General features: G+C 46.4%; 2 protein-coding genes across 2 annotated transcripts in view; one reads left to right on the top strand and one right to left on the bottom strand.

The window, feature by feature from the left end:
- The window catches only part of Pole (DNA polymerase epsilon, catalytic subunit), a 41,831-nt gene extending 37,720 nt beyond the window's left edge, over nt 1–4,111 (bottom strand). The window contains exon 1 of the mRNA XM_013148639.3: nt 3,979–4,111. Coding sequence (XP_013004093.1) covers nt 3,979–4,040 — 62 coding nt within the window. The 5' untranslated portion in view covers nt 4,041–4,111. The remainder of the gene's footprint in view (nt 1–3,978) is intronic.
- Nucleotides 4,112–4,270: 159 nt separating this feature from the next.
- Pxmp2 (peroxisomal membrane protein 2) lies at nt 4,271–10,613 on the top strand. Its single transcript, XM_003461125.5, has 5 exons — nt 4,271–4,592; nt 5,585–5,695; nt 6,452–6,614; nt 7,813–7,932; nt 10,296–10,613. Exons 1-5 carry the CDS (start codon nt 4,471–4,473, stop codon nt 10,362–10,364), a joined length of 585 nt encoding a protein of 194 aa, XP_003461173.1. The 5' UTR covers nt 4,271–4,470; the 3' UTR covers nt 10,365–10,613.
- Nucleotides 10,614–16,356: the final 5,743 nt, after the last annotated feature.

The following is a 16,356-nucleotide window of genomic DNA, read 5'->3' as shown; positions in this document are numbered from 1 at the left end:
TCAACAACCATATCTCATGGGACACTAAAATACACAAAACCCAGCATTACATTCCTGGGCATTTATCCCAGATGAAAGAAAACTCATGTTTATACAAATATTGGCAAGTGGATATTCATAGCACCTTTTTGCGTAACAGCCAAATCCTAGCTGCATGTGGTGCCACATACCTGCAACACTAGCACTTGGGAGGCTGAGGCAGGAAGATCTCTGTGAATTCAAGGCCAGCTTGAGCTACATAGTGAGTTCAAGTCCAGCCTGGAATACACAGACACTGTCACAAAAAGAAAAGTAAAAAATAAAAAGCTTACAAACAACACAAGATTATCTTCGACAACTAAAGCTAACTGTACTTTATTCATATATGCATATTACTCAGTAATAATAAGCACATTTAGATCTCAAGGGAATTACTAAATGAAAAGAGCAAACTCTCTCATTATAGATGTCACAACTGAGTTTATATTGCATTTCTGAAGGAGAATTACAGACACAAAGAGGTTATCTCCCAGAACAGGAGGGGGAGGAATGACCATGGCTGTAAAAGGCAGGCACTGTGTGTACTGTCCTGCAGCTGACTGGTGGCAGCTACACGAGTGCCTGCATGATAAAGCTGCACAGACAGGAGTACACATTTGTGCGCCAGAGTGCACCTAACACAGGTACGATCCGGGTCTATTTCTCAGCTGTGACACTGAACTCTTAATTACTCACATTACCACTTTGGAGATCCAAATCTCTATTACTTCTGATGAGTGCAAAAGAATCTCTAATTGGGGCTGGAGGTTTAGCTCAGCGGTATAAGTACCTGCCTTGCAAGCAGGCAGTCGTGAGTTCGATCCCTGGTACCGATAAAAAGGAAAAAGACAAAAAAAAAAAAAAAAAAAAAAAAAAAAAAAAAAGAATCTCTAATCACCTCAAAATTATAAGGTTTTTTTTTTTTTTTAAGTACACAAAAACAAGAGAGTAGAGCTGCTAATGTAAGACTGTTGAGACACCAAAAACTCACAGGGAAGCACGACTGGCCAAAGGCTGAGAGCCATGCCAGGTCAAAGGTGAGCCACTGGACACGGAGGCCCAGGGGCTCACATTACATTTCTTACAATTCAGCTACCAAGGGTTGGGGATTTAGCTCTGTGGCATAAGCACTGCCTGGCAAGCATGAGGTTGTGAGTTCAATCTCTGGTGCCAAAAAATAGAGCTACCAAGGTGCACTTTGGTGTAAGACTCCAGCTAAGAACTTTTTCCTTTGCTATGAAAGATGTCACTCCGGGGCTGGGGATTTAGCTTAGCGGCATAAGCGCCTGCCTTGCAAGTGTGTGGTCATGAGTTCAATCCCCGGTACCGATAAAAAAGACCAAGGGAAAAAAAAAAGAAAGATGATACTTCTCTGCTGTTCTTCTTGACTGGGAAAAAGTACAGGCTAAGCAATACAACTTCTATGCTTTGCCAGCACCAACCCCCTTTATGAATTGCCTATGAACTGATTCGGATTATAGAAACACCTGCTGCGGCAAAAGAAACTTGACTTTAATGGGTATCATACACTTCTGGGGCCTGCAGGTCTAGATCCAGTAAAACCAAGCACTGACGAGCAGCGATATGCTGTTCTGGGAGGGGTTCTGCCAATGCAGAGAGAATCTGCTCACTTCTCAACCCTCAAAATTTCTCAAGCCTCTCTCTAGTTATGATCTCGTAACAACACTTCATACAAATTTTAGTATAAATTCTGCCACGAAAACTATCAAACCTGTTGATTCCAGTGCTCTGATTCTCCTAAATCATTCATAAGCCATAAGGCACAGACTCCTACCAGGATAATCCAGTATAATTACAGTTTAGCAATCTTCAAAACAGAGCAACCCAACAGTTTATTAGCATTTCAGATTTCCTTTTAACCACAGTTCTGAGACTAGATCCTTTATCCTTTTAGCCAGAGGCGTATCAATTTCCTAAGCCATGTTCTTCAGTCTTCAAAAATGTAAGCTAAGGGGCTGGGGATTTAGCTCGGTGGCATAAGTGTCTGCCTTGAAAGCAGGCAATCTTGAGTTCGATCCCTGATACTGATAAAAATGAAAAAAGCCAAAAAAAAAAATCATAAAAAAAAAAAGTAAGCTAAGCACAAATTCCTGTACCTTGTCTTAATGTACATAAATGAGCTACTGCAGAAATGAATGAGCACAACTTGTCATGGTGACACAAGTTAGTAATCCCAGCACTTTGAGAGGTTGAGACAGGAGGCAAGAAGATCACAAATTTGAGCCCAGTGTGGCTTTCGAAAAGAAAACTCAGTGTGAAGGCTCTGGGTTCGATGCTCAGTACTGGGGGTGGAGAGACAGATACAGATGTGTGGCGAGAAAGGCTGACATTCAGGTGGGAGATGGTAAATACACGGTTCTCATGCAGATGTGAGCACATTTGCTACTCTGATTCTTGGCCTTGGCCAGGCAGGAAGACACTGACACCTAGACCTGGCTCCTGCTAAGTCCACTCTCCTGGGCATGTTCCAAGTGCTCCTCCACAGAGGGCAAGGTGGGTTGTTCCACAGGAACCCCAAGACCTTCCATCCACAACCACTCACAGCCATCACTGCTTTCACCCACCACTCACAACCCCCACCCCACCCCAGGATCTGATTCTAGCTCCCTGTGGCATCTGCCAGCACGCAGATATTTGTTTGCAACCTGGTCTCTGCACATAGTCCAAGTGCTCTTAAACTTGCTAGTATCCCAAGCTGGCCTTGAATTCTCCCTACTGCTAGGATTACAGGGATGAGGCACCAAAACCAGACTAGAGTACCAATTTTTTGTTTTTTGCACAGGGTTTCACTCCGCAGTTGAAGCTGTTCTTGAACTCACTATGTATCCTAGGCTGGCTTCAAACTCATGGTAATCCTCTTGCCTCAACCTCCCTAGTGCTAGGAGTGCACCACCATACCAGTACCAGTTACTGATGAAACTAAATGACCACACATTCGTAGACTGTGGGAGACCGGACTATGTGATCAGATTGTGTGATTGCTACACTGGCTTGTTTTACTACTAAAAGTGGAACTTTCTAAACTCCCAGGGCTCTTGTTCTCTTGAGACAGGAGTTCCCTGGTCCCCTTGCTTAAAAATTTTGTTTTTCTTTTCTGTTTTGTCATACCCCTAGATTAATTCGCTGACTCCTGCTGACAGTATTAGGTGTCTTCATAACATGTTTCTAAAATATTGCTGTATCATTTCACCCTGCAATTCTACTTCAACTAATTTATGGCAAGAAAAAGGAATTGCAGGGCATAATCATTCTACATGTGGATGTTCAACACAAATGTTTATAAGAGGTTAAAAAGAAAAGTCATCTACATAAGCTACATGTAAAGAAAAATTTAAAATAATCTTAACCAAGTCTCTCATGTCCTTCGCTGCCATAACTTAGCTCACCAGTTGTTTATTTATAGACAGAAGTAGAAACAGAACTGTTTCTTAAGAAAAACCATCCCTTTGCATGAAGGTATTCCATGGGCCACCTCCGTCCGAAACGAGAATGGCCATATTCCAAGATTAAGGCCCTTACTTTCTATAACTGATGACCACCTGTGGCAGGCAGATTAGATTAATGCTCCCCCCACCCAGGACTGAAGTGTCTCAACTTTTTATCCAATAATAGTATAAAATCCGGAAAATATGGATACAGTCACAAAGCTGACACCATTCACTAGTTGCTTATTATCACAGACAATTTTCATTGAAATTCCTACGAACCACAGAAGAGACGGAGGCCAGCGACAGCCCCCACGCCTTACACCCTCGCCCAACTCGTGCCCCGCAGGGTGCAGCCCCGAGCCCCGCTCTGTCTGTCTTCCGCCGAGCGCCGCCGCGGAGCGTGGCCGCACGGACAGCCACGGAGGACGAAGCCCTAGCGCCGCCGCCGCGCGAGGAGAGGCGGGCGATCCTCCGCCACCCGCGGACGCCCAGGAACCGGAACGATCCTCACCGGATGCCCTCGCCGTCTGCGCCGGGCTCCGCGAGTCGCCGCCCGCTGTTCCTCAGCACCATCGCGGAGAGCACAGACTCCTCCACGTCCGGGACAAACTTGGCGCGCTTTGCCTGCTCTCGCGAAGTTTGCAAGGGCCAGCGTCCAATCAGGAGGAGCAACGCACCCACAGGCGTTGCTCCAATCGCAGTGACGCTTGGAGGGAGGGGCGGCCGTGTGCGCAGGCGTGCTGCCTGCCCCGCCCCGCCCCGAAGCGCTCCAATAGGCGCGGTGCCCGGGGAGGTAGCGGTCAGGGGCCGGGGAAAAGTGTGCGGAGATGGCGCGTACCGCTAGCGGCACAGTGTCCGGGGCAGCTCTGCGGCCCACGGTGGGGCGGGAAATGTCAGGCCATCCCCGCCCCGCCCTCCGAGCCTTGGGCCTCGCGCCCGGCGGCGGCCGTAGAGGGGTCGATGGCCCGGGCGGTGCGCTGCGGAGACCGAGGCTAAGACGGAGATGGCGCCCGCCGCGTCCAGGCTGCGAGCGGAGCCCGGGATCTGGGCGCTCCCGCGGCGCGCGCTCGCCTGGTACCTGCTGCTCCTGCGGCTCTACCCCGTGCACACCAAGGCAGCCACCAGGTGGGCGCGGGAGGGGTGGGCCGCCTGGGCGCCGTGCCACCCCTGCGTGTCACCGTGAGCTGCGTGCTCCGTGGACCGGGCCTCCCCAACCCGTGCGGCGCCGCTGTCAGGACGGGTGCCCGCAGGACAGCGGTCAGGGACGCCACTGAACAGAGACTTGAAGCGAGTGGAGACGCGGGTTCGAGGAGGGTGCACAGGTCCTGAGGACTCCGCGCTGGCCGAAGGAAATGCGAATGCAGTAGCCAAAGGCCAGGCATGGTGGCGCATGCTTGTCATCCTGCCCGCCCCCACCCTCCACTCGGTAGGCTGAGGCAGGAGGATCTCTGCAAGTTCAAGGTCAGCCTGGGCTACAAAGTGAGTTCAAGGCCAGCCTGAACTGCAGAATGCGATCCTGTCTCAAAAACAGAACAAAACTAGCAAGAAGTAGCTAAAAGTCAGATTAAAAAGTCCTATGCCTACTAAAAATTCTGGGTTCTACAGTTCCCAGAAAGGCAGTCATAGACCTAGACTGTGAGAGGGTAACAGCCCAGTTTGCATCTTACAGAAATTTTTATTGCAACAATGTGGATTCACCGGTGGAACCAGCTAGGAATCCCTGGAATATAAATTTTTTCCTTTGGAAACATTTTATAAAACCAAGATACAGTATCAGAGACGGATGCAGCCTATGTGCACCCCAGGGATTTTGTTCAAATTTCCCTTCCATTTTTCGTGTACTGTGTGTTCATTTGTGCAGTTTCATCATATGTATAGCCATGTGTCCAGACCACAAACTGTTGCCTTTTTAACCCAATGCCTTGGTGACACTCATGCGTGGTTACCAGCATCGTGTTGGTGTGTGGCTGTGCTGGGTTCTGGAATTGCTGGGATGAGGACCTGTTCCACCACCCGTCCAGTGACCTCAGAGCAGCCCTGCCAGCTCCAGCCCCCCACAGGAAGAGGGACACCCTAGGGGGGCTGCCCTTGTTTTCTGATTGTCTCTCTGTCCACAGTGGCATTTTGTCAGCTGTTGGGAACTTCCTGGCCCAGATGATCAAGAAGCGGAAAACAGAAGACTCTCAAAGCCTAGATGTCAGTGGGCCTCTCAGATATGCAGTCTATGGGTGAGCGTTGCAAAGGGGCGCCCAGCAGAGCACCAGTACTAACACAAGGTCTTGGAATGGTCTAATCTAGGAAAGTGGTTTTTGAAAGAACAGTTAAGTAATCACCACGGGGAAAAGTTTCCACTGTCTATGTAGTGTTCCTATTCATGCCCATTGGTTTTTTGTTTTTGTCTTCTGAGTCTTACATAGTCCCAGCTGGCCTTGAACTCTTTTTTTTTTTTTTTTGTCTTTTTCCTTTTTTTATCAGTACCAGGGATCAAACTCACAACTGCCTGCTTGCAAGGCAAGCGCTTATGCCACTGAGCTAAATCCCCAGCCTCTGGCCTTGAACTCTTGATCTTTCTGCCTCAGCTTCCCAAGTATTGGGATTACAAGTGTGAGCCATCGTGCCTAGCTTTTTTTTTTTTTTTTTTTTGCTACTCGAAGAGCCCAGAGCTGGAGATCAAATCCAGGGCCCTATGCATACTGTGTCTAAGCTACATCCCCAACCCTAGACACTTTTTTTAAATTCAAAATTCACAGACTATTTTTGCATTTGCAGGCATTCTCACTCGTTTCCCCATAGAGCGTTTAAAGCAATGTTGCCCCTGGATAGTGGTGTGAGAGACCAGGTGGAAGGCATCACGCAGCTTGTTTCCCTGGCACTGGCACTTAGCACTCAGGGGCACCATAGGACGGGGATGGATCGGAGTGAGGAAGGACCTGGGGAGGCCAGTGGAAGGAACCCAGTCCTGCTCACACGCCTGTGGGCTGTAGGTTCTTCGTCACAGGTCCCCTGAGCCACTACTTGTACCTCTTCCTGGAGCGTTGGGTCCCTCCTGAGGTTCCCTTGGCCACCGTTAAGAGGCTGCTTCTGGACCGTCTGTTCTTTGCCCCAGCCTACCTGCTGCTGTTCTTCCTCGCCATGAGCCTGCTGGAGGTAGGTGTCTGCCATCCAGCCCAGTACCTGCAGGATGCGCCGGATCTGGGTCCCTCACCACACTCAGCTTGAACTCATTCATCTTGGTTCATCAGTCAGCAGCCAGCCACCCTGTCAGCAGCACCCCATCCCTGGGGGAACCGCAGTCACAGGCACCCCAGGGTATGTCTCTGGATCAGTCCTGAGGGCTCCACACTGGATGTGTGCGCACTACTCTGTCCTGGGATTGCTGCCTTGTTTTGACAGCTGTATTTGAGTATAATCAGCTGTATTTGAATGTGCTACTTTGTAGGTAATACCCTGTATTTTATTTTATACCCTCATGAAACAGGATACTGAGATAGTGTCCCTAGGCTTCACCAGGGTGCCAAAGCCATCTGTCACACAAAATAGGCTATCGGGGCTGGAGATTTAGCTCAGTGGCATAAGCGCCTGCCTTGCAAGCAGGCAGTCGTGAGTTCGGTCCCCGGTACCGATAAAAAGGAAAAAGACAAAAAAAAAAAAACAGGCTGTATAAGTGAAAAATGTATTTATTTGTGTGTTTTTACTTACAAAGTTGAATGCTTACATATATGTTTATCTGCTATGTGTAGTTTTTCCCTGAACTTTTCTTTTTTTTTTTTTTTTTGGTACCAGGGATTGAACTTGCAACATCACGCTTGCCAAGCCAGCGCTTATGCCACTGAGCTAAATTCCTGGCTCCTGAACTTTTTTCTCATTAGTGTTTTTTCTCATAGACTTGCGTACTTGCATATATTAGTAATATCAATCTTTCACTAAATACAGATTGTAAATATTTTTCTTCATTTTGAGGTATTTTATTATTTATTTACTTTTGAGACAAGATCTCACTATGTAGCCCAGGCTGGCCTCAAACTCAGCGATCCTCCTGCTTCAACCTCTGAATGCTGGGGTTTCAGATGTGTACAATCACACCTGGCCATTTTTAAATTTTATATAAAGTTAAAATGTCTAAAATTAAAGCTATATAAGCAAAATTATTGACACTTTTTCTCCATATGAAAGTTCTAAAACTTCATGTATTCTGGCCAGGCATGGTAGTGCACACAGGAGACTGAGGCAGGAAGCCACAAGTTCAAGGCCAGCTTGAACTACACACTGAGACCCTGTCCCAGAAAAAAAAATACTGTCAAGTTAGACGGCTGGAGTGGCTACTCACCACCTACGCCTCTTACAGGGGAAGGATGCTGCTGCCTTTGCCACCTGGGTGAGGAGCAGCTTTTGGCCTGCCCTGAAGATGAACTGGCGCGTGTGGACCCCACTGCAGTTTGTCAACATCAACTATGTGCCCCTGCAGGTGAGGCCTCCTGTGGCCCTGTGTGCACTGTCTTTCAGCAAGCTATGCTTTTTCTGAAGCCCTGGGTTACCCCCTGTACCCTGGGAGTACATCTACAGAGCCACACAGAGTCTCCCTGGGCCCCTCCAGTGCCACCCATATACTCTGTAGGTTCAGTTCAGAGTCAGCAAAAGGGCACCTGTGACTTAATAGTCAGACTTTTTGGTTTGCCAGGCTCAGGAGCTCTCTGACTGCAGATGCAGCCACACTTGAGCTGCACGTGAGCAGGCCCTTTTGTGGGAAGGGGAAGCCACCCAAAAAGGACCTATAGGTATGAGCAGGGCTGGGCTGCTTCTGGGCTGGTGACGACATAAGAGAACAGGACCTAGGGCTGTGGAGACACTGCTGTCACTACTCCTAGCCTGCCGGCATCCACAAATGTTGCAGGTTGCAAGAGTTCAGGCAGCAGGATCCTGCTGGGTCTGAGTGACCCAAGTATTAGGGCCCCATCAGGTTTCACCAGGAGCTGGACACTGAGTGCCTCTGTAAGACTCAGAGAAAGTAGGTGAGGGGAGGGCAAGGTCCTCACAATGCACAGGTGCCTAGCCTGGGGCAGTGTTGCAAGCCTGTCAGGGCCACAGGTGAAGGGTTGGTGGGGGGTTGAAAAGAAATTACAAGTCTAGAAAGTCCTCTCCAGAGGTTAGGAAGCCGTGTGCGGTGGTGCATGCCATCATGCCAGCAGCACTTGGGCATCAGAGGCAGGAGAACCGTGACTTGAACAGCCTGGGCTTCATAGAAGAGAAGGTGCTATGAGAAACAAGAGAAGCCAGGTGATTGGAGGCTAGGGTAGCATGGCGATGATAGATGCAGTTGTGGCTGCTGGTGTGATGATAGATAGATGCATGGATATGTGGAGTTCCCTGGAGCACCCCAAAGAGGTGGGAGAGTGGGCCTCCTCCAGGCATGCAGATTGGTGCTTGCATGGGGCCTCTGTGCAGGCAGGCCGGTGACTGTGCAGGCAGGCCTACAGTATGGAGACAGAGAGGGGCTGGCTGGCGATGGGCTAAAGGTGAAAGGTCAGCTTCCCACAGCTGCCATGCAGTCCCTGGCACTTGCAATCCAGGGAGTTTAGCAGCTGGGCACGGTGGCATGTGCCTATAATCCCAGCAGTCATGAGGCTGAGGCAGGAAGACTGCTGCAAGTTTGAGACCAACCTGGGTTACAAGTGAGTTCAAGGCCAGCCTGAACTGCAGTGAGGCCCTGTCTCAAAAAGACAAAAAGCAAACAAAACAAAGGAGTTTAACTCAGTTTCAGAGAGTTCAGTCCATGGTTGGCTGGCTACAAGCCAGAAATACGCCAGGAACTTTTTTTTGAGACAAAATCTCCCTATATAATTCAGGCTGGTCTTGAGCTCACTGTGTAGTCCATGCTGGCCTCCAATTCATGGTGATCCTCTTACCTCAGCCACGTGCTGAGATTATAGGTGTGCACTACCTTGCCTGGCTAGGAACTACACACTTCGTGGCAGCTGGGTAGCAGAACATGAAGAGAGGAAGGGCCACGGGCCAGACAGTCTCCACCTCTCCTCACTGTTGGGCATGGTGGCACATGCCTGTAATTCCAGTACTCTGGGAGGCTGAGGCACGAAGACTAAAAATTCTGAGTCCAGCCTGGGCAATCAGACCATTTAGTGAGGCCCTGTCTCAACATAAAAAAAAAGGGCTGGGGACATAACTTAGTGGGAAGACCCTGGGTTCAATCCCCAGTACTGGAAAAAAAAAAAAAAAAAAGCTAATCCTCAGATTCCATTTCAGGTGGGCACAGGTGAGTCAAAAGGGGCAGGCAGGCATCAATAGGTACATACCGGGCATGGTATGGTTAGTGAGCTGTAGGCTGTTGTTCTTATGGATCTGCGGGCCAGGGAGACAGCAATGCCAGCAGGTAATTCTGGATGGGGACAGGTGCCAGACACATGCATCAAGGAGCAGCACTGGTGACAGTGTGTTCAGTGAAGGGGGAAAGGGACAGCTGTCTGCCCTCTTGTGTCCTCTGCTCCCACTGAACTCTCCACTGCAGTGTACACTGACCCTACAGAGCAGCTGAGGAAAGCAGCTGTATGTACACCCTTGTTCACAGCGGCAGCATCCCATGGCCACGGGTGCAAAGAACACAAAGCTCCACTGTGGCGGAGTGGGCGTTACCGAATATGGTGGTCTTTCCCACAGCCTGTAATCATCTTAGGGAGTGGACGATGTGTCCTACTGCTGGGTCTGGCACTGAGCTGGGTACAAACTAAAGCTCAGGAAGTAGAACAGTGGGTGGGGCGGCCGTGACTGACTGGGCTGCTCCTCCTGGTAACGCCACCTGTATCTCTCTCCTGGCAGTTCCGGGTGCTCTTCGCCAACCTGGTGGCTCTGTTCTGGTACGCCTACCTGGCCTCTCTGGGGAAGTGACAAAGGCCTGAGAGGACCTCGGACGCACAGTGGCTGGAGCTGGGGAACATCGGGACTAATGCAGGCAGGATTCCATCTGATGCTGTTGTGTGGTTCACAGTGCCTCCAAATGAGAGCTAGAGAAACAGAAGCCTCAGGATCTCTCTTGAGAGGAGAAGCAGCTGCCACCTCAGGCAACAGAGATTGTACAGGGTGCTGCCTGAAACTGAACAAGGGTCTTAATAAACTGGAGTGGAGCCATTTCCCTGATGATGGTGATTTCTCAAGTGTTTCCATTGCTTGGGAGAAACATGCAGCCAGATATGTCGTGTGTGCATTGTGGTTAAAAATACAGCTTGACACACTAGTCACTGTGTTGTGCAGCCATCACCACCATCTCCTCAAAATGACACACCAGCTGCCCTTCCCTTTCCCCAGCCCCTAATAACTCCATCCCACTTTCTGTCTCCCTGAATTTGAATCTAGGCATATCATATGAGTGGAATCACACAGTATTTGTCCTTTTACGATTAGTTTATCTCACTTAGAATATCTGCCAGGGTTTGAATGCACCAGTGGGTATAGTATTAAATACCAGCTAGGGATTTAGCTCAGGAGCGTAAGCGCCTGCCTTGCAAGCGTACAGTTGTGAGTTTGATCCCCGATACCAATTAAAAAAAAAAAAGGAAACAAATAGTATGAAATACCAGATATGGTATTAAATTGTATTAATTACCAGGTACAGTATTTTTTTTAAATTTTAAGGAGAAAAAGAAAAACAAAACAGAAGAGGGGTACAAGTTATATAGAATTTCAAAAAAAAAAAAAACAGTGGGAAATCACTAGTTAATAGATTACATATTGTCATCCTAGAAATAGTTGCTCAAGTTACAAAATTAAAGCATATAAAGTGGACAAACAGTGAGACTGCAAATACTTCTGTTCAATGATCCAACAAAAACTCAGTAATATGGTTATCTTATACGCTTAAATATACATGCAGTTATATCCTTTAGAGTACTTTCTTTTCCTCTCTTTTTGACAATGACAATTACACATTTTGGGTTTTATTACTCCCACAGTTCTTATTACTTTTTTTTTTTTGAAGAGAATAAAACCAAATGTGACATAACAGAGTCAGTCAAATCAAAAGGATAGACATAGTACATATTGTAAAAACAGAATACAAGGTAATCAACAATGGTTACCATTAATGCCTCTTGCTATCTTAAAAAGAATTGCCTATATCATCAGTTATAATAAAATTGAACAAATAGTGCAGAACAAAACCAATAAAACCAAAACATTGGAGATATTACAGGACTTCAAAAGAAGATAATAGTCAAACCAGAATGGGCATCGTAGTGAATCTTACTGTCTTCACAGTTGTTGCCTATACTCTCAAACTTGGTACTATCAAGCAAAACAGAATAGAGTAAAATCAGTCAAAACAAGATAGAGCAATACAGGGTTTCAAATCAGGTTAATAGGAAACCAAAGTGGGTTACTATAATATATCCTGCTATTTTTTATTTACTTTTCCCTTAATTAAGATAAAAGTAAAAAATAATAAAAGATTGAGATAAAAGAGGACATAACAACAAAACAGCACAGGTCGGGGCTAGGGATTTAGCTCAGCGGTATAAGCACCTGCCTTGCAAGCAGGCAGTCGTGAGTTCAATCCCTGGTACTGATAAAAAAACGAAAAAAAAAAAAAAAAAAAAGACAAAAACCCAAAACAGCACAGGTCAGAACATAACCATGTAAGCAAAATAGTGCTTCACCACAGGATATCCCGACATAAAAGTAGTTAACATAGTGTCTCTTTCCTTGAAATCTGTGAGTATAACTTTGTATACTGTAGCATCAAGCATATCAAGACAATGTAAAACCAAGAGAATGACAGTATTACAGGGTATTTAGAACCAACTAACAAAATGAACAATGGTTTCTGTATTATCTCCTTGTCTATAAAAGTTTTTGTTTATATTATCACATATAATAAAATCCAATAAGATACAATATGTTAAGACTGATGGGGACAGAAGAACAAAAGCTTGGTGGGACTTCAAAACAAGATATTAAAACAGCACTAGCTATTATGTCTTTTCTCCAAAATAGCTGTTCATACCATCCAATCTTCTCTGCCTCATTTCTGTTGAGCTCTTTTTCTGTCATTAGTTGTCAGTTTGTCTTCTTCATTGTGCTTTCTGCTCCATTCATTGTGGCCTCTCTGCCACTGTTTCTGGAATCTTGGTATTTTTCTCTTCTAGAATATCCTGTAATATTCTCTGTAGAGCTGAATTGGTGGTTGCAAATTCCCCTAGTTCTTCTTTATCCTGGAAGCACCTTGTTTCTCCATTAATTTCTAGGGACAGTTGTGCAGGATATATCAACCTTGGCTGGAGGTTATTATCTTTCAAAGCTTGAATTACTTAGCCCCATGCTCTTCGTGATTTGATGGTTTGTGCCTAGAAGTCTGCTGTAATTCTGATGGGTGTTCCCTTGTAAGTGATCTGTTTCTTGTCTCTGACAGCTTTTAATATTCTTTTCTTATATTGGATTCCTGGAATTTTGATTATTATATGATTGGGTGTAGTTCTATTTGGGTTGTAGGTGGCTGGGGTCCTATATGCCTCATAGACCTGAGTATATTTACCTTTTCCCATATTAGAGAAGTTCTCCTTGATTATTTCTGTGAATAGCTTTTGCAGCTCATTTGTTTGTATCCGTGCTTCTTCCTTTACAATTCTTAAGTTATACATCCTCTTATCATCTTCTAGCCTTTGTATTGTTACTGCTTGTTTCCTTGTTATTTTTAAGAAGTTTTTCCTTTCATGCTCCCACATTACAAATCTGTCCTTCAGTTCAGATAATCTATCCTTAGTTTCTTTCAAGTTGTTACGCCAGATTTCAATAGAGTTTTTAGTTTCCTGGTAATCTCTTTGAACCTGCTTCATGTATTCTACGTTTTCTCTGTTTTCTGCATCAAACAATTCTTCCCTTTTTTTCTGTTCTTCCATTCCACCATCTGTTTTTTCTTGGGAGGTGCTTAGCATTTCTTTAACTATTCTACTTATATCTTGCATTACTTGGTTAAATACTTCACTTTTGAACTCATCTATGAGGTCCCAGAGATATCACTTTATGTCTCTTGGTGTGCCTGATATTGCACATTTTCTGTCCTCATTCTCCTTTGCACTTACCTTTCCTGGATCAGTATTCTCAGGATTGGGGGCTGAGGACCCTTTCTTATTGCTCCCTCTTCCCATACTTTTTGTTCCTTCCATACAAGCGTATATAGAAGGCCCAGTTTCTTTCTTTGTCGGTAACAGTTTGTTTGAATCGTGCCGGCTAGGTGTTCCCACCCACTGCAGTATACTAGGGAGACACAGATCTGGGCAGCCTATGCTGGGCCTGCCCCTCCAGGTCAGTCAACCTGCTGAAGGCTTCACTGCATTAGGGTACACTGCCAGGTGCAGGGACCTGGTTTGGGCTAGCCTACTGGGGCTTAGTGGTGTCACCCAGGTCAAGTGCTCCCCACCAATCCCGCTTGAGAGGAGAATATGTGACTGAAGACACTGCAGGGTCCTGTTTGGGCTAGTCTGCCCAGTCCCAGAATGTCCTCTTTTAGAGTCTCCTAGTCTATGGAAGAGTCCCCATTCCTCTCACTCACTGCAGGTCGATGCAGGGCTCCTCTCCAGTTCTGCTCTCAATTTGGTTCGCCGATTCCTGCTCTCAGATCTTTCGTGTCTCTATCTCTGCTGTGCTGATTCAGATGCAGCAGCGGCAGCAGGAAATTCAAGCCACGGTTTCCAGAGGCACTCTGGGTTTCAGCCTCGGCACTGAGACTTTAGCTGTTCCAGTTGTAGCACTGGGATTGCATTTCCAGTTGGTTTGTCACAGCTTAGTTCGTTCCTTGGTCGGCAGGGTATGTCTCCCCCTGCTTAGGACTCTCCACACCGCACCATTCCTGGAATCTAAGCTGGCTATCTCAGAGAGCATCGTAGCTGCTATTATCTATCTGCTATGTTCTCCCGGAAGTCACTCCAGATACAGTATTAAACAGTAACTAATAAAAAGTGCTGGAGTGTAGCTTTGTTGGTAATGTGACCCTGAGTTTGATCCCCAGTACTGCCAAAAAAAAAAAAAAAAATTAAATAAAAAGGGCTGGGGAGCTACTTCAGAGGGAGAATGCTTTCACAGCATGTTCCAGACCCTGGTTTGAACTCCCAGTACCATCAAAAAGAAAAAAAAAAGAAAAAAAAGAATTGGAGTCTTTGGGATGTAACTAAGTCACTCATGAATGGATTGATACCATGCCACTGATACTTGTTTCCAGGTAAAGACCCAGCACCCTCCAAGTACCATCTTGGGCCCCCACTAGTAGCACATTGGTTTTGGACTTATGGTTAGGGTTAGCCTCCAGAGTGAGAAATAAATCTGATTATCGATAAATTACACAATCATTGGTATTTTTCTGATGGTTAAGGTTCATCTGTGTTGCAGCGTATCAAAATTTTTTTCTTTTTGTGAGGCTGGCACTCAAATCTTCAAATGCCCTTCCTTTTTAAGGCTGAATATTGTGTTACCAATTTTATCTTCCCTCCAGGCTTTTATCCTGCAGGCAACAAATAATGTAATCCAGGGACAGCAGTGGGGAATGAACTGGGTGCATTTTATTTTATGGAAAAAAAGAACAAAGGAAGTGCCTGCTAGCCAGGAGGAACTCCAGGGGAGGATGCCCCACTGGCATCCATGTCCAGGGGTTTTTATGCAGACTTTGGGGGCACTTTTGGTCAGAGCACAAAAGTGAAATAGGTAATGTGGTTGGCACCTTCGCTAGTCCTTGCACTCATTTCCTGGGCTTATCTCAGTTTACCAAGGCCTTGCCTTCAAGTGGCTCACTATCCCTGTATTTCTTGGTCTCAGCTGCATTGCCATAGACACATTTGGTAACACCCATTCCGCCACAGTGGATCTTGTGTTCTTGGCACCCGTGGCCACTGGATGCTGCCGCTGTGAACAAGGGTCTACAAACATCTGCTTTCCTCAGCTGCTCTGCAGGTTCAGTGTACACTGGGGTGGGGTAGTTCTTAATGGAAGCTGAGGCATTTACCACAGTAAGGAATGCTAGTGTAGTTGATAGGCACCATGATGATTCTAGCCGTATCTCTTAACTTGCCCCTTCCCAGTGGGCCCACTCACCTGGCAGTGATGGAGAACTAAGGCTCTAGATTTCATAAGACTGTAGACTGAACTTCAGAGATTAGCTAGGTGCAATAGTGCACACTGGTTAGCCACCTACTGTGGCAGCTGAGACAAAAAAATGACTTGAACCCAAAAGTTTGAGCCCAGCCCAGATAATGTAGCAATGAGACTTCATCTCTAAATCACACTCAAGTTCCCAGTTTTAGAGATCAGCTGTGGTTCTAACACCTGCCTCAGGATTCTTGTGCCAGAATTCTTCAGACAGTGTCACACACTAGCATTACTCAATCTTGCAACATTTGGTAATAAAGGCAAAACCCCCTGGCTAGTTAAGAGGCAGCCTGGATTCAGATGCAGCAGGCTGGGCTTCCAAGATTCGCAGACCTGGGGGATAGACAAGATGGAGAGTTCCCAGGCAGCTTTGTTTTTAAGTAATCTGAGATCTTATTCCTCCACTTCTGGCTTAGCACAGGCCACACACCATTCACTCAGCTCCTTTCACACAATTTCTTGGGTGCCACCAGTCTTCCACTTGGACACTGAAGTGACATAGAAACGAATACCTATAAGTACTTAAGTGAGCTGCATACTGTTTTAGAAGGAAGCAGTTTTTCTTATACTCGAGTCTGGGTGTCTTGACCAATATTTTAATTATACTTTGACAATACGAATCCATAAAAAGGTCTAAAAAGCTAGGCATGGTGGTGCAGGCCTGTCACCCCAGAACGCTAGGAAGCTGAGGCAGAGTACTGCATGTTTGGATGCATACCTGCCAACAGGCAATTTAGCGAGACCTTATCTC

Source organism: Cavia porcellus, unplaced genomic scaffold (genome assembly GCF_034190915.1).
Source record: "Cavia porcellus strain 051 isolate PalLab524CR breed Dunkin Hartley unplaced genomic scaffold, mCavPor4.1 scaffold_16, whole genome shotgun sequence".
Classification (NCBI taxonomy): Eukaryota; Metazoa; Chordata; class Mammalia; order Rodentia; family Caviidae; genus Cavia; species Cavia porcellus.
This window is presented reverse-complemented; position numbering and strand designations above follow the sequence as displayed.